Source organism: Capricornis sumatraensis, chromosome 2 (assembly GCF_032405125.1).
Source record: "Capricornis sumatraensis isolate serow.1 chromosome 2, serow.2, whole genome shotgun sequence".
In the NCBI taxonomy this organism is placed as follows: Eukaryota; Metazoa; Chordata; class Mammalia; order Artiodactyla; family Bovidae; genus Capricornis; species Capricornis sumatraensis.
The window spans coordinates 217514285-217532961 of NC_091070.1; the positions used below are offsets into that span (position 1 = coordinate 217514285).

The 18677-nt window shown below is 44.8% G+C and overlaps 1 protein-coding gene across 1 annotated transcript in view; it reads right to left on the reverse strand.

Moving 5' to 3' along the window:
• Positions 1 to 18677, reverse strand: part of COL6A3 (collagen type VI alpha 3 chain) — a 93123-nt gene that overhangs the window by 61503 nt on the left and 12943 nt on the right. The window contains exons 2-5 of the mRNA XM_068965725.1: positions 14206 to 14323; positions 12098 to 12715; positions 6552 to 7154; positions 2054 to 2638 (exon numbers count right to left, since the gene is read on the reverse strand). Of these exons, the coding sequence (XP_068821826.1) occupies positions 2054 to 2638; positions 6552 to 7154; positions 12098 to 12715; positions 14206 to 14293 (1894 nt within the window). The 5' untranslated portion in view covers positions 14294 to 14323. The remainder of the gene's footprint in view (positions 1 to 2053; positions 2639 to 6551; positions 7155 to 12097; positions 12716 to 14205; positions 14324 to 18677) is intronic.

Genomic DNA, 18677 nt, shown 5'->3' on the forward strand with positions numbered 1-18677 from the left:
GTGGAGCACAGAAAACACAGTGAGACACACACAACCGCAAAGGGCTTCCTCATGTGTGCCCGTACGTGGGCACACATGCCAACACGTAGAATACAGAGAACACCAGTGAGGCCAAGCACGTCCATCTCATAAAATATGGCAGAAGGCTGCATATTTTCCTCCAGTGGGGGCTGGTGATTGTGAGGTGTACTGATAGCCGAGGTTATGAAACCCAGCTGGGTCACAGAGTGATACAGTGCCAAAGCTAGAATGTTTGCAACCAACCATAGTGATCAGAATCCTTGAAACGGAGCATTCCTTCTGTGGAAATGAAAGCTACAAGGGTGCTGTGTCTTTCAGCATCAGTCAGTTTATAGCCACGAACAGAGACAGGTTTACCTGGGTGAGACTGGGTCCCCCAGGGATTCCTTCTACACATCTACACAGAGATTTTCACTTACAGACAGAAGTGTTAGCCCACGTTAACCTGAGAACACAAGTTCCCTAAGGCTAAAAAAAATAAATAAATAAAATTAGGTTGCTCTCATCTTGAAACTTTCCTAGGAAGGTCCATTTTTCATTCTCTACTGAGACTCCTCTACGGGGAGTCATGGCCTTGCCAGGCAATAATCCAGCAAGTGCCCATGAGGATTCCTCCTGAGTGAGATCATGGAATGACTGAAACACATTAAAATGCAAAGAAACTCTTTGCTATGCTTGGCCAAGGAGGCCCTCATCCTCATGAAGGATAAAAGTGAAAGTCGCTCAGTCGTGTCTGACTCTTTGCAACCCCATGGATTATACAGTCCAGGGAATTCTCCTGATACTGGAGTGGGGAGCCTTTCCCTTCTCTGGGGGATCTTCCCAACCCAGGAATCAAACCCAGGTCTCCCACATTGCAGGCAGATTCCTTACCAACTGATCAGGGAAGCCTGAAGAATCAAAAGTATTTCTCAAATCAGAGTGTTTTCCCCAACACAAGCCACTAGGGGGAAAAAAAATTCTTTCCCATCTATTCCCTGATGTTTCCCTACAATTGGAACCTAACAACTACTTTTAGCCTCTTTGTTGCATCAAATTGAACTTCAGCTATGAAAGTGTAGATTAGAAGTTTTAAGGAAATGAGAGAGAGAGAGGGAGGGAGGGAGGCTTTTGGAAGACCAGAGTGCTTGATGAGTGAGCATGCATTCATGCACCGTGGGTCATGCATCGAACATTCTTCCAGTGGTTTAGGTTGTGAGGCAGGGAAGCTTGTTTCCGTGATATCCATCTTCATTAAGGACGGTGAATTGCACTCATTCAATTTGTAAGCTCATAGATCACTATTGTGTCTTTAAAAATAACTGTTCACTGATAACCATAATAAAGGAGGGGTTTGGAGAACCACTTGCTTTTTATCTGCACACTCATCCCCTTACTGTGCTTCCCCATCGAAGGAATTTCTTCAAGAGAGGAAAGGGTGAATGTTCTACACTGGTCAGCTTCGGACCATTTAGAAGTGGACCATCTGCTTGGGAAGGGAGGAGCCAGGCTACGCTTGGTGGTTGGAGGAGGCTGGGCTGGACCGGAGTCACCAGTGCAGACAGAACACTGGGAACAAGTGAGAGGTCAGGACTGAGAAGTGAGCACCTCGGCCAGAAGCTTTGGCCAAAGACAGATGGCCCCTGGTCCTACAGTTTAAGTGACATGTTCTTACTTTATGACAGTTTATGACCCACAGTCATAAAATGCACACGGCATTTTAAGTCCTGTCTTTGTCAAGTCAGGGTATGATGAAATTCAAAGTAGCTCTAGTTGGTGGCTTCAGTTCCATCATTTAAGAGTCTGATCTTAGTCTAACACAAAATAAATTTGCTTATGCCCCAAAGGCTCTGCCTGGTGACAGCCCTAACACGTGTCTGACTCCCCACCCCCACCCCCTGCAGACCACCGTATCACGTCTGTGTCTCCGCCCTATCACGTGCCTGTCTCTACCCTATCACGTGTCTGTCTCCACCCTATCACGTGTCTGACTGCCCACCCCCACCCTGCAGACCGCCCTATCATGTGTGTGTCTGGTTCCCCCGCCTCGTACCTTCAGTGGTTCCAGTGAGGGTCCTGAGAGGCCCGAGCAAGCCGGGCAGCACGCCCTGCAAAGGGGCGGGTCGGAACTCGGTGGCAGTGAACACCAGGGAGGAATCGAAAGCGATCTCTTCCAGTTCAGCCTGGTCAGCCACCTTGTTTCCGACGGCGAAGGCCAGGATGCCGCTCCTCTTCAGCTCCTGGGCGGGCTGGCTGACCGCATCTAGGGACTTACCGCCTGTAACCAGCACCAGAAGCTTAGGGACCCCCTCGGCAGCCCGGTAGCCGGCCGCCTCCGTGAACAGGTTGTTCCGAACAAAGTCCAGAGCGGAGCCCGTGTACAAGGCCGAGCCATCCAAGGGCTTCATTTTCCGCACGGCGTTTATGACCTCCCTCTTGCTGGGGTAGGTATTGAAATAAAACTCTGGCCTCACTGTGTCTGCATACTGAGCCACTGCCACCTGGATAAGATCCTGTCTGATCTCCAGCCTCTGGATGACCTTGGCAATGAAGTCGCGGATTGCATTGAAGTTGGTCAGTCCCAGTTTGGAAGAGCCATCCACCAGGAAAACTATGTCCCTCTTGTTGACTTCAATGACTGTAGGTAGCAACGTGACAAGGTAAGTGGAATGGCCTGACCCATCATATTCAATATGACCCTCTACATAGCTAATTCCACCCAAGGGGAGCTCCAGTTGCTCTTGCCAGTGTCAAGTTGGTGGGACCCCCTGAGGGATTTATCCTAACTCATGCATTAGTATCAGCCGTGTCCTTCCCTACTGCTGGCAGGTGGGGCTCCCCAACCCCCCTACCTTCTCTTAGAATGTTTTACAAAACAGTTGTTCAAAAATCAGTGTAGTTTTATTCACCACTTATTTACTATATTGACACTAAAAAAGTCAGAAAGCTCTTTTCTGCCATAAATCCATTGTTGGGGCTTTAGATGCTAGAATGAAGCCATGGCTCAAGTAATTAAAGAATTGATCCGTGCTTGCTCAGAGGGTGTTGTGTTTCACAACCTTGATTTCATAAACACCTCTCACCAAGTACAAAACTTGAAAGAGCACAAACACCCTATTCCCTTCATTTCTCTGGTCTATGCCTTGATGTTTGCAGTCAAGGAGAAAAACACTAATTATTTGGCATCATAATCAATGTCAAAAGGAAATCAGTGTCAAAACTAGCCAGTGGCCCAGAAGTATTTTTATTTAAGAGACCTGTGTTGTGAAGTTCCCACATTACATGTTAAGGTTATGATAACTCAAAGACAAATCACAAAGCAGAAATGCCTCAACAAGATCACTGCCTCAAAGTGACTATGAACTTGTGTCCACCTGTTGTATCAACTCTCAGGCAACTCGCCTGAATCTCGGGAACCAAGGCACGTATCAGACCTCAGCACCTGATCCAGAAACCAGAGAAGGCTTCTGAGACTTGTAAGATGGTAAATGGTGCAAGCAGAGGCAGGTGTGTCTGCAGCTTACTGAATGATTATCTGAATATGGGGAGCCCTCATTGCTCCATGCAGTCAGATGGATGGTGTGTAACATCTTAGTTTACTTAATGTTGACTACATTGATATTGTTGGTCCAGAGTCTCTTCTTTAAGAGAAACATGTAAGGTAGCGTATACACAAAGCATCCAGGGATAGGCACGTGAGGACCACTGCTTTGGCATTAAGTTGTGGTGTGAACAGTGTATCCCTAGTCCTCCAACTCTCCGTGAAGGCTGCAGACACGTGAAGCCACATCCCCTGCCTCCTTCCTCTCCCTCTCTCCACAGGTACATAAAAGCCACATTACAGCTGTGCAGGTAACCACGTGTGTGCCTCTAGACACACATGGACATTAAGCACACCTGAACACACGCACTGTCACACATGCCCCGTCTATACTGTAGGTGCAGGTGCTAAAACCACAACTGCAGAGCTTCCTGTCCTCACTAAGATGTATGAACATGTGAACAGATGCAGAGAAAGGCGGATCCCTTCATCTGCCAGTCACCGGGCTGACTCATCCCATCTCCTCCACTGCCCCCCCCAACCCCGCTCCAGGAAGGGACTTCCTCTTCCTGCTGTGAGAGTCGGTGGTGGGGGGTGGGCAGCAGCTCTGTCTCCCCTCTTTCACAGGGTTCTGCTGGGGCTGGTGCACAACCCCCTTGACGAGGTGACCCTGAAGGTCCTGTAACCAGTCGGCTGTAGCCCTCAGCTCCCTGTTGATTGACATCCAGCAGGTCGTCGAGTCCCCTTCTGCCTTCACAAGCCAGGACTGGAAGTGGTCATCTCTCTCTTGCTCCTAAGCAAAGTCACCTCAAAGGTCCAGTCCCCACGGCCCTTCCTTGCTGCTGTCTTCCTCTGCAACCACCTAGGGTGACTCAAGGCTACTCTTGGGCAACGCTTTTCAGTGACTCAGGGACCCCAGCCTCCAATAAGGCAGGTGCCCCTGTACCCTGAGCTTCACTGAGAAAACAGAAGCCCCTGGAAGACTCAGCCAAGCTGGTGATGCTCACCCCCTAAACCAAAGGTTTCTCCAGGGGCCCAGGCATCAGGGAACTCCAGGCCACCTCCTCTCCCCAGTTCTGGGTGGGGCCAGGCTCCCTCTCGTTGCAGGACTGACCACCTCCCCTGGCACCTGTTCCCTCTGCTGCCCTTCTGCTTCTGTCCGGCAGTTTCTCTGATCAGTCTTCCCTGGGCACTCTCCTACAGCTCTTTCCCTCCTTCTTTCCAAGACAGCCCCCTTTCATGTCCTCCTCTGGCATACTCTGGGAGTAGTTTTTTCCACTTTTGTGATCTGTCTCCCACTGTAATGAACCAGCGGCCACATCAGTCTGGTCCACCAGCGCTGGGGTCTCCAACGCTTGGCATGGTGTCCGGCACATACCTGATCGCCAAGAGTATTTGTAGAATGTTTACAAATGAATCGCAGAGACCAAAGATGTTTTTGTAAGTGAGGAGTGAGAGTTAGCTAAGGAAAGCTGACATGAGGGCCTGGATTGCCATGGATAAGAACAAACCTGAAACTTCTCCTGGAATAGAAATATCCTTTCATCCTTTGTCATCAGTTGAAAAAACTGGAACCCAGAGAGGCTGTGTGGCCTGCCCAGGATCACACAGCTGGGTAACGTAAGACCCAGTACCAAAGGTCCAGTCTGCTGCAGCGGCACTTCCTGAGTAGTTACAAAACCTATGGAAGTTGTTCATTTGTTTCCAAAAGCATGCCAGCCCAGGGAAAAACCTTACGATATTGTATTTCAGTCAGACAGGTGTCTGGAAATATCAAGAGAATTTTCAGGATGTAATTTTGCACCAAATCTTAATTTACCCCACCCAACAATATGCCTAGTACCACTGGCAATACAGTCTCTGACAGACAGGTGAGGTTACCAGTGGTGGTAGTTGGTGCACCTGAGTCCGTCAGACTTTTACCTGCCACTACATCAAGAGCCACTGGGTTCTTACTTAAATTTTGGAATATACCTCCCCCCTCCCACATTGGTGAAATGTATTTTGTTATACGACTTGACAAGTTTCATGTTTCTTTACATGACTCCAATCGGACATTTTTGCCAAAGGCCCACCATCTGAATGTAGAATCCCTCCATCAACAGAATTCCTCTTCAGTTCAACAAGAGGAGGGGGGAAAAGTCCCATAAATACCCCCAAGTGAGAGCTTTGTTACTTCTTACTTCCAGAAGTGCCGCTGCTGTTACCCGTCACTAAAGTGAGTCTGGGGAGACAGTTCTCAGAAGCCAGCACAGTCTAACAGGCTGACTTTCAGAGCTCAACCCTGTTGTCCTGCAGTAATTTTCTCATAATCGCAATGATCCACTGAGATCCATTTTTCAGACGAGTGCAATAGAGTAGATCATACCTGCGTATGTGTGCTCAGTCGTTCAGTCATATCTGACACTTTGCAACCTCAGGGACTGTAGCCCGCCAGGTTCCTCTGTCCATGGAATTCTCCATGGAATTGTCCATGGAATTCTTGTTTCATTGAAATAAATAAGACTACTGGAGAGGGTTATCGTTTCCTCCTCCTGGGGATCTTTCCCACCCAGGGATTGAACCTGTCTCCTCTGTCTCCTGCACTGAATAGGTGGATTCTTTACCACTGAGCCACTGGGGAGCCCATGATAAGTAAACGGTATAATGATGTTGCCACGGGGTCGCAAAGAGTTGGACACAACTGAGCGACTGAAATGAATGAATGAATGATGGTGTTGAATAACCTCAAAGTAACAGGTTTGTTGAATTAGCCATGAAAGCACACTTTCTTGACAATTCGTGTTCCACCAAGAGCTTTCCACGCACTCACAGATCTTTGGGGGTGTTTTGGAACACCGCAACCATCCCAGACACCACATCCAAGAACTAGCTCATCTAGGAAGGACTGGACCGTAGGTACTTACAGGTTCTTCCAAGGCGAGTCATTCTGCAAGGCGCCCGCCTGACTCCTACAGAACCACACACAGAACACCCACTACCACACAGATGGTGAGAAAAGCATACGTACCTTGGGTGACAATGGTTGGCGGTTGCAAGACAATGTGCCTTTGGGCCACGCCAACAATGTACGGCAGTAATTGTTCCTGGACGTCCCCAAGGCTACGGAATTCCGGGACAGTAAACACCAGGTTGTCATTGGTAGCTATGTGCTGAAGCTCTGCCTTGGAGGCGGCCTGGGCTCCGAGGCCAAACGAGAAAACGCTAGCCTGCTTCAGTGCTACGACCCCGTCTCGGATCTCATCACTAGAAGGCCCAGCACTTATGAGGACCAGCACCTGGGGAACCCCTTCCTCCGCTCGGCTGCCTCCCGCCCGGGTGAAGTGATTCTCCACCACAAAATCCAGGGCAAGGCCAACATTGGCCAGCTCTCCACCAATGAACCCCAGGGCCTTCACTGCATCCAGAACCTGAGCCTTGGTGGAGTAGCTGTTCAAGGAGAACATGGTTTTGGGCTCATCACTATACTGCACCACCCCCACTCGGATCTGCTGAGTTCCAATTGACAGTCTCTCAAGGAGATTTACAAGGAAGTCGAGAATGACTGCGAAATTGACACTTCCGGTGTTGTTTGATCCATCAATAAGGAAAATAATGTCAGCAGAGTCTTGTGCTTTAAAAGAGAGAAATGCAAAAAATGTGAAAGCATTAGAACAAGTGATCACATGCATCGTTCGGTGTTCTGACATGTTTCTTGAGAAACCAATAAGAAACACGAAATATGGACAAACAAAACACATGTTGATTAAGGAACGTGAAATTCTCTTTTAGTTCTGCATTCTGAATGGATAAGAGGCAACTTCTTAACAGAAATGATGGTGTTCAGTAGGGGCATTTATTTAATAGCAAAGTTTCCTCTGCACCATCTTTGTAGTTAAATTTCAAAAGATCATGTTTACTTTTCTGGGAGAAGTCTTGGGTATATTCTGAAATTTTCTACTGAATTTGGAGGGAACCATAGATACACAGAACTGTGTCTTACCTGACCTACAGGAGAAAATTAAAGACCACAATAACAAAGGTCTAAAGGTGATTTTGAATTTCAGGACATTTCTGTTATAATCCTCAAGTGATCGCAAGAATTTTCTTAGTCCAGATCCACAGCAGAAAACGGAATCTCAGATTTAGACTTTGGTGACTCATTGTCCCAGTATGTTAAATACGTGATTCCTCGAGCAACCATTGTTTATGCTTTGCTTTTCTTTAGAAACCAAAATGGCTATGAACCTTCCATTTGGGAAATATGAAAAGAAGAACTCAAACTACATCCTAAGTTTTTATCCAAAAATACTTGCTACATTTTGGGTTAATTTTCTTTTCTCAAATGTTGTTTTCATTGTGTAAAACTCAAATGCAGACCTGGGGTTGGGATGAATGTTTTCTTCATTTAATTTTACCTTTGCCTCTATATTCAATCACAAAATGCAGAACAATGTTAAGCAGAGTGATATGAAACCAGTCATGACATAATTATCCAACCTTATTTTTATGACATCCTAGACCAAGTGCCTGACAGGACCGTGGGTATCTAGGCGACCCAGAATCAGAATTAGTTCTGGGCTTGGACAAATGGACATAAAAAGGCTGACCAAGACCTCTTTTCTCCTCACAATGGCAAACATGAAACGTCCATTCTGTGACTGAGAATGGGGGTTTCACAGAAGCACTGAGCAAGAAATTGGCAATCAATAAACTACCAACCTGGGTGGAATATTTCAAAGCCTCAGCTAGAACGTTTAAATCAGCCTGATTTAAACCATAGGAAGAGCAAAATTATTGTAGTAAGTGTTTTTTTAATAACTTAAGTGTGTGTTAGGAATAGGCAGAGATTTTATGTAAGCATAGACAGTATTTATAGTTTGGATTTTAGGAAGCTATATTTGGGGTATAATTGTATTATATGTAAACTCATTCATTCTGATATTTGTAATGACAGTGAACATTTTATATGTAAAATTAATTCTTCCTGGTACTAACAAAATTCCTTTTATTTCCAAATAGAAACAGAATACAAATCTTGTCGCGTGGGATGTTCTTCTCCAAGCTTTCTGCTTGGGTAAACTGAACCAGGAATGGCTGGAATTAGGATTACTGGAATCAGAACTGGTCTTCTTCTCTGCTTACAGGCAAGAAACCCCTAACAACAATTTTGCAGAGGAATTCCTTGCATAGGGAAAGATACTAGTGTGGAAATATCTTGTAAGAGCATCTAAGATATTAACTTAGCCTTTGCTAAGAATTCCAGAGCATTTTACTCTTCGGTGGAACCACAAGGTTCCCGAGGGACCTTTGGGAGGATGTGGCTCCAGCAGTGTGAATTACACGGCAGGCTATAGCAATGGCTCACTTTCTCCCAGGAGTTCCAGGCCCCGCAAACCATACCACAAAATTCCTCAACACTGCCCAGACCTAAGCCAATGACCCTGAGGGACAAAGGAAGATTTCCCCCTTACTTACCAAACCAAGACCTTTTCAGGAAAGACTAACTCTGAGCCTAAGATCAGTAAAAGGAAAATGACCCCTAAATCTCAGGATGACTCATTCCATATTAATTTGTTACTTTCTTTTTGATTGCAGTTCACAATAGAATAAATAAGATAAACAAACACTGAGGGAAAACCCTTGAGTGTTGTCTTCTAAAAAGCTGAACAGCAGCAGGTCATAGAAAAATGTTGGATAATTTGTCATCACTGAAAAAACAACATTGTTCTCTTATGCACACGATGGGACACACACAAGGGCATGCTGTTATCCAGGAGAGCTGAAGCCTCAAACAGACACGCGTTCACGGGTTCTTGTGTACAGCAAGGCACACCAGGGACCAATATTAACTCTAAGAGGAATCAGATCTTTCTAACATTTAACATATGAAACTGTCTGGTTTTCTACTTTTATGGCTCATGTATTGGTATCACACCCTCAGTGGTATTTTCTATGGAAAAGTTTTGAAACATCCATGGAAAAATTGAAGGGGCTTTCAACATTGTTGGAAACACTTTTCCTGAGCACACTGGTGTGAGCACAGTGCCTTCTTTAGCTAGTGGGATGCTCCTTTTTTCAAGAAAAATATAAAAGATCATATTTGTATTTCTTATGCAAACACAAAATCGCAGATAGGTTTTGCTAGTTTTCTAAATCTTTGTTTTGTAAAGAAAAGAAAACTCGTCCTCACTGAATGTAGGTCACCTTTTTAGCTTTTGTTATAGTAAAGCTTTTGTATCTTATGTCCATTTATAAAAGGGATTTTCAAAAGCACAACTTTCAGGGATTGCTTGAGTAGAGTTCATTAAGAACAGTGATGATCATATGTATGTTGGGGGGGGGAAGTTACCTAGTGGAGAGGTAATGGAAAGAAATGGCCCTAACTTATTAGCTATCTCCATAATGGCCTCCTGACTACCTTTTCCAAAAACTTTAAGAAAGAATTTTTTTTTTTCTGCTGTGGAACACACAGTGGAACATGATACAAGAGAAATTGCAGAGTAAAGTTAATTAGAAAAGACAATATAAATGGATTAATATTCCACCCTGGAGCTGCTAGTGGCTTGGGCACTAGAAGACAGAGATGCTTTCTTGGCATAAAAACAAAGGTTTTGTCATCTGTGTAGAAAGAGACTATGTTGATAGGCTTATTTTGCATTAATGTGGTAATCTAATTGTTTATCCATTTATATAATGGTTAAACATAAAGGCAAACTCATCCAGCCATTTTCTTGAATTGGCCAAAACATCAATAAAGAGAAGATGTTCCATTTCGCTCCTAATCCTCTTCATTGATTTTTGACATGGATGAGTTGTATTCAGAAATGCAATGATTAGTGGACATTGTAGCGAACGCAGAAGGTCATTAGGCTTGCCATCTTGTAATCTCCTTGTAACCTGCAGTGTTTGGTTTGGGGTGCTCTCGGAGTGCCACCTTCTTTCCCTATAATCTGGCAGAATTGACACTAGTGTCACAAGGCAGAGGTGAGACACACCATTTGAAGCAGGGAATGACCTTCAGGTCTAATGCAAATCATCCAGACTGTCCCTCACTACTCTCTTAGAAGCAGACCCACTGGTAGCGCCATGAGTCCTTCCACCCCTATCAAAGCTGACACCACAGGTAACCACTGGGGAAACCATCTTAGGCACAACTTCTGGAACAAAATTAGCTCAGCTTACTCTACACGCCCAAACACCACTGTGTCTCCTGCCTTGTCATCTCTTATTGAAATGACTGATGCCAGCTCAAGCTGAGCTCTCCCAGCTTCTTCCCTTTCTACTTCAATATCTTAGCTACATGACCCCTTTCTTCTCCTTTTCCTTCTGATCTCTTTCTTCTCCTTTCCCTTCATCCTGGGGGATGCACATCTCTCCTTCTGGAACTCATCTCAGTAAGAGGCCCCTGGTTCCACCTTAACTTTCTGCCCATTCTAGAATTCCCTCCACCCTGCCTGTTGCTGATGAGGAAACCTAGTCCTGGGTATTGGTTAAAATCGCAGTGGTGCAACACATGTAAATTTACATGGAATTCCTTCCCTATGAGTCACTTTGCACTGGCAAGAAAGCTAATGGGGGTGACTGGTTAAGTAACTTGCCAGACAATTAGTTTTCTGCATGTCACTGGACATGAACACACATCCAAAGTCCTTGCATCATCAGGACACTGACGAGAACCACTGGAATCAGAAGCATCTCTGTGGGTACAACGATGGTGACAGTGTGGAAGAGAAGAGAGAAAAACCCCATCCAGAACCAACACATAAGTGACTTCAGCTCCTGGACTCAATTCCTACAAAATAGACTGGGACTGGATCATCTCTAAGGCTTCCAAGAGCCGACTCACTGGAAAAGACCCTGATGCTGGGAAAGATTGAGGGCAGGAGGCGAAGGGGACAAGAGAGGATGAGATGGTTGGATGGCATCACCGACTCAATGGACATGAGTTTGAGCAAACTCCAGTAGATGGACTTAGGGAAGGACAGGAAAGCCTGGCATGCTGCAGTCCAGGGGGTCGCAAAGAGTCGGACACAACTGAGTGACTGAACAACAAATCTCTAAGGCTTCTCACAATTCTGAGTCTTATCAAGTCTTTGAAATAAATTCCGTAGCGTCAAAGAGAGGAGCTCTGTGTGTTGCTTCACTGGACCCAAAAGTGGATGCCCGCTTCCCCTCTCACTTGAGCTCTTTCAGACCCTGAGCTTTCTTTAAAGGAAATAGACTCTTTCCAGGAACAAATGGAGGGACTTTTGTCAAAGTCCTGCCCAGCCACACTGAGGCTTTTTGTCCAAGAAGCACTGCTTGTGGGTTCATAATATCAGCATGTGTGTTTTTTGGAGTTGGAATATTAATTGTTTCAAAGGCAGAACTCCTTTTGGAGGGAGTGAATGCTCTATTTTGGAAGGGGATGACAAAGAATATTCAAACCTTTGTTTTTAGGCCTGTGAACAGGCATCTCTTCCCTAATCCACCCCACCGCCTTTTAGCGAGAGGATTGCCTTAATGCCAGCGGTTGCCAAGCTTATCTCCAGAAGAAGAGCGAGGCAGGCAGCAGGTTGGTGACGTTGCCATTACCTGTGATGTCTTTAGGGGTCTCTGTGCCTCCAGCCCTTTCTGGAGTCATGGATGAATGCACACAGGCCACTAAGTTTCCTACTATGTCATGAAGTGAGGTAAAATTCTCTAGGTTGAAAACATGCATATTGAGCGGTTCACTTGCTATTTCTTTTAAGGCTCCTTCATCTGCATCCTCAACTCCAATTGCAAACACGTTAACATCAGCAGACTTAAGTTCCGCTGAGGGTAGAGCAAAGCCGTCCTCCGAGTGTCCATGGGTTAACACTACGATAACCTGAGGGACTCCGTCACTGGCCCGGCTTCCGGCAGCCTCAGTGAGGTGGTTCTGCATTACGTATGCTAATCCTTTTCCAGTCTGATTGCTGCCCCCAATATAAGACATGTTGGAAACATGGGAGAGGACTTCTTGTTTAGAACGATACGTATTGAACAGGAACTCGGTATGTGGGTTGCCGTTGAACTGGACCAGAGCAAAACGGAAATCATTGTCTCCCACTGCTAAAGATTCTATAACATCATATAGAAACTCTCGAACAAGTTGGAAATGTTCCTTGCCAATGCTCCAAGAGGAATCCACTAGAAATATTATATCGGCAGCGGCACCATTTTTGACATCTTTAAAAGAAGACATTGGTTTAGATGTTTCTCCTGTTCAAGAAATGACCTCCCATCAGCTCACTCAGTTTCTACGTTGCTGTGACTGAATAATTTACACATCACATGTGAGGCAGGTGGGGACACTGACTTACCTGAGACACGGGGACCTGGACACGTGGACTCAGCAGCTGCTGGTGCCCAGTCACTGGCCCAAGTTCCATATACGATGACTGCCACACATGAACCAGTAGCAGGTTCCAGAATGGGGACAAACGTTCCCTGGGGTGCCCTTTACCTCTAGATGATTCCTTGTGGCAGTTTGAACCCCAAGACCCACCTGATCAGACAGGAAGGATATCCTACTCCAGATAACCAAACATCACCTTAGAAGCTCATTCTTCAGTCTGGGGCCTTGGCAAAATGGAGTACTGAAACATACTACTGTTTTACCTGAACTAGTCTCCCATGCTTTGGGAAATTTGCAAGAAAAGTAAATGTCATGAATACATCTTAAGTGAAGAAGACTTGTATAACTGTAGCAAAGGGCAAAGGTTTGTTTTTTGTTTGTTTGTTTCTTTGCTGAGATTCCCTAGCAGGAAGAAAGGTACCTTAACTCAATACGACATTTCAGAGCCATCTAAGCCCTCTGAGACGTTGAACAGTATTCACCCCTTTCAAAGATGAATCCAGGTCTCTCAAAAAGTAGGAGCAGGAGGATCCAGGTTCCAGGCTGTGAGTGGCTAGGGAATGCCCTCCTGTCCTGGGCCAGGCTGGCGGGGCACAGCAGACTCCTGGACTCTACTTACCTGGGGCTGACCTGATGCCCCAACCCATGTTCCCCTGGCATTGGGGTGGTCCTCACCTCCCTGCTAAGAACTATCAGATCTGGAGAAAGAACCCCATCAAGACAAGGAGAGGGACCCAAGTCAAACCTTCCAAGCTTGTAACGCATACACCATTTCTCATTTTTCCAGAACTCTGCAAGTTCTTAATAAGATTAGGTAGGATCTATTTTTACACAGTTTCAGGAAACTGACTTTTTTAAAGATTTGATGATTCTAAATAAAAAATGTCTTTCTGTGTCCAGAGTGAGAAAGACTGGTATTTTTTTTGTATTTTTTTTCAGAAAATATAATTTTTACTCTTAATCATTGTCTTCTCTGGGATTTATGTGCTGAGACACTAACCAGTGCCAGAAATGTGGAAAAGCTCTTCCAATGGCAAAATATTTTCGATACAAACTTTCTGCTCACACCCAATGTAAAAACAAACCACTTGCAACCCACCACCAAGACAGCAAACCCAAGTTTCCGTTTAAAAAATGTCTCTCTCTCACACCTGGATAAAGAGGAGCTGAGAAAGTCTGTAAAATAAAAGAACACCCTGAATCAATGTCTTGGCTCTCTCTTCAAAGCCTATCTAAGCTCTCTCTCCAGCTCATGATGTCTGAGATCTAAAACAGAACACTGTCCCTCTTAATAAAATAAAGAGGTGATTCTGGATCTTACCTGGCTGTTGTTGACCATGAGTAAAGGAGAAGCCTGAGAAAAAGAGGCAAAGAATGGCCACTAAGGGCAAATGCCGATGTTTCCTCATTTTGATTGTGTCTAAGCACCACGTGAGAACCTACGAGAGAAAACAGGGGAGATGAGAGCCATCAGGTTTTGACTCTCCGGTTACTAACGAGTGAATCAAGGATTTATCCCTTGGATGAAAAATAGTTTCAGCTAAACAGAGACACGGAGTCTCTGAATCTAGTGTCTGTAGGACTTTGGCCATAGCTAAGAAACTGGGCAGTTCAACCTTTTTTTCTCTTGTTAAGGCAGGTAACTAGCATATCATGAAGCATATGGCAAAATGGCAAAGGGTGAGGAGGAAGGGCACCCAGAGGCCAAAGGGGAGGCTGCTGATGCCCAGCCTGTCAGACGCGTCTACAGGAATCCCACGGGAACCTCCACCTCATGGAGAGATTGGGCTTCGTTTGCATCCCATTGTGCGCAAAAACCCCACAGCAGCTGGGACCGTTTTGAATCTTGCCTTTATTCTCCGTTACTATTCACCACTTTTCCTCCAACAAAAACCTGCTGTGTGCCCAGTTCCAGTCGCAGAGTGGAGCATGTCCAGAGATAACTGAATTAGCAAGACTGAAGCCAGTCCTGAGGGCTGACAGCCTCATAGCGTGGTCTCCCTGCAAACTTGACATCCAGCCAGCCAGGGTCATGTCTGGATGGGCCCAGGAGCTGGTGGCACGCTCCCTTTTCCCTTCAAGCAAACACCACCTTCTTCCCACCCCACACCTCACAGCATCCCCACCCACAACACACCTTCATCACCCTCCAGTCTCCAGTGAGCTCAGCTCGAGGGTCTCGGCTTTTCCTAATGACCCTCCAGAGAACAGGCCTAGGTCTTCTCCACTTAGGTCCCCTTGCAAGACATCACCTCTTTTCTCTTCCCCTTGATCCAAGGCTCTGGTTTCCCCTGACTCTTTCTTAGGTTATGGATATCTGACCTGTGCAGTCTCACAGGACCCCAACCCCATGCTTGGTATAATGGTTTGGTGTTGCTTAAAAGTCTTAATAACTTCAGGGCAAAGACCCTTGGTGTTCACTTTGCACCGAGCCCACAGATTCTGGAGCTGGTCCTTGCTGCATCTGTGCATGTGAGTCAATGACTCTTCTTACCCCTACCCAGACTTGTCAGGGGTTCCCTGGTCAGAGGCTTGCATAGCAGCATTAGAGAGGAGGAGTGTGCCAATTAAAATTATTGGTTATTTTTTTCATTCATTCAAGTAGATATATTCAAACCGCAAACAAAAACCAACCAAACCAACAGCACCTATAAAAAAGTTTGAGATAGACAGGCATGCATGGCTATACTCAAAATGAACGACCAATCAATAAGGACCCGCTGCACAGCACAGGGAACCCTGCCCAATGCCATGCAGCAGCCTGGGGGGGAGGGAGCCTAGGATAGTCCCTTCAACAAATGATGCTGGGAAGCCTGCATGCCCACATGCGAAAAGAAAAAGGAACCTGGATCCTTACCTCACAGCACTTATAAAGAACTCAAAGTGGATTAAAAATCTAAATGTAAGACCTGAGACTATTAAACTTTTAGAAGAAAATATAGGAGAAAAGTCTTCATACCATTGGATTTGGTAATGATTTTTTCCATATGATACCACAAGCACAGACAACAAGAGCAAGGACAGACAAATGGTACTGTATTATTGTTGTCTAGTCACCAAATCATGTCTGGCTCTTTGCAGCCCCTGGACTGTAGCCCACCAGGCTCCTCTGTCCATGGGATTTCCCAGGCAAGACTACTGGAGTGGGTTGCCATTTCCTTCTCCAGGGGATCTTCGTGACCCAGGGATCAAACCCACATTTCCTACACTGCACGTGATTCTTAACCACTGAGCCTCCAGGAAAGCCCAAATGAGAGAAGACCAAATGGTACTTTATCAAACTTTTCACAGCAAAGGAAACAATCAACAGAGAGAATAGGCAACCTACAGAATGGGAGAAAATGTTTGCAAACCATATAACTGATAAGGGCTTCACATCAAGAATATATAAAAAGCACCCACAACTTTATAATGATAACAACAAACTCTGATTTAAAAATAAAGGACTTGAATAGACATTTCTCCGGAGAAGGCATACAAATGGCCAATAAGAATATGAAAGAATACTCAGCATCAGAGAAATGAAAATCAAAACCACAGTGAGATATTATCTCACACCCACTGAGATGGCCACTATCAAAAAGATAGTAAACAAGTGTTGATGAGAGTGTAAAAATACTGGAAATCATAGGCACCATTAGTGTGAATGTAAAATGTTGCAACCACTACAGAAAATTATATGGAGTTTCCTCAAAAAGTTAAAAGTGCAGTTACCATATAACCCATCAGTCCTACTTCTGGGTATGTATCCAAAATAACTGAAAATAAGATTTTGAAGCGATATGTTCACACCCAAGTTTAATGCAGCGTTATTTACAATAGCCAGCAGATGGAAACAGCCATGCATGCATACTCAGTCATATTTCACTCCTTGAGATCCCCTGGTCTGTAGCCCGCCAGGCTCCTTTGTCCATGGAATTTCCCAGGCAAGAATACTGGAAATGGTTGCCATTTCCTCCTCCAGGGGATCTTCCCAACCCAGGAATCGAACCCACACCTCTTGCATCTCCTGCACTGGCAGGTGGATTCTTTACCACTATGCCACCTAGTCACAGGGTAGAAATAACATCAAATAAATGCCCATCAGTAGATGAATGGAGAAAATATGGTGTGTATATATAAAGAAATATTATTCAGCCTTAAATAAAAGGAAGTTTTGTCACAGGCTACAACATGAGTGAACTTTGAGGACATTATGCCGACTGAAACGAGTCAATCACCAAGAGATTCCACTGACGTGGGGTATCTGAAATAGTCAAGCTATGAGAAATAGAGAATGGAATGGTGGTTACTAGAGGGTGGGAGAGGGGAATGGGGAATCATTGTCCAGTGGGTAAAGAGTTTCAGTTTGGCAAGATGAAAAAGTTCTAGACATCAGTTGTAAACAAGGTACATATAGATAATATGAATATCCTGTTCACTTAAAAAGAATTAAGATTGCAAAATTCACATCATGAGTGTTTTACTACAATTCCTAAAAAAAAAAAAGAAGTTACCTGTGGTTTTTAAAAACTATGGGTAATTCTGTACACCTAACAGAGTTTTGCCAAGAGAACGCACTGGTCATAGCAAACAACCTCTTCCAACAACACAAGAGAAGACTCTACACATGGACATCACCAGATGGCCAATAGTGAAATCAGGCTGATTATATTCTTTGTAGGAGAAGATGAAGAAGCTCTATACAGTCAGAAAAAACAAGACTGGGAGCTGACTGTGGCTCAGATCATGAACGCCTTAATGCCAAATTCAGACTTAAATTGAAGAAAGTAGGGAAAACCACTAGACTATTCAGGTATGACCTAAATCAAACCCCTTATGATTTAACAGTGGAAGTGACAAACAGATTCAAGGGATTAGATTGATAGAAAGAGTGCCTGAAGAACTATGGATGGAAGTTCATGACATTGTACAGGAGGCGGTGATCAAGACCATCCCCAAGAACAGAAATGCAAAAAGGCAAAATGGTTGATTGTCTGAGGAGGCCTTACAAATAGTTTGAGAAAAGAAGAGAAGCTAAAGGCAAAAGAGAAAAGGAAAGATACACACATTTGAATGCTGAGTTCCAAAGAATAGCAAGGAGAGATAAGAAAGCCTTCCTCAGTGATCAGTGCAAAGAAATACAGGAAAATAACAGAATGGGAAAGACTAAAGATCTCTTCAAGAAAATTAGAGATACCAAGGGAACACTGCATGCAAAGATGGGCTCAATAAAGGGCAGAAATGGTATGGACCTAACAAAAGCAGAAGATATTAAGAAGAGGTGGCAAGAATACACAGAAGAACTATACAAAAAAGATCTTCGTGACCCAGATAATCATGATGATGTGATCACTCACCTAGAGCCAAACATCCTGGAATGAGAAGTCAAGTGGGCCTTAGGAAGCATCACTGTAAACAAAGTTAGTGGAGGTGATGGAATTCCAGGTGAACTATTTCAAATCCTAAAAGAGGATGCTGTGAAAAAGAGGATTGTGCTGCACTCAATATGCCAGCAAATTTGGAAAACTCAGCAGTGGCCATAGGACTGGAAAAGGTCAGTTTTCATTCCAATCCCAAAGAAAGGCAATGCCAAAGACTATTCAAACTGCCACACAATTGCCCTTATCCCACATGCTAGCAAAGTAATGCTCAAAATTCTCCAAGACAGGCTTCAACAGTAAGTGAACCATGAACTTCCAGATGTTCAAGCTGGATTTAGAAAAGGCAGAGGAACCAGAGATCAAATTGCCAACATCTGTTAGATCATCGAAAAAGCAAGAGAGTTCCAGAAAAACATCTGCTTTATCGACT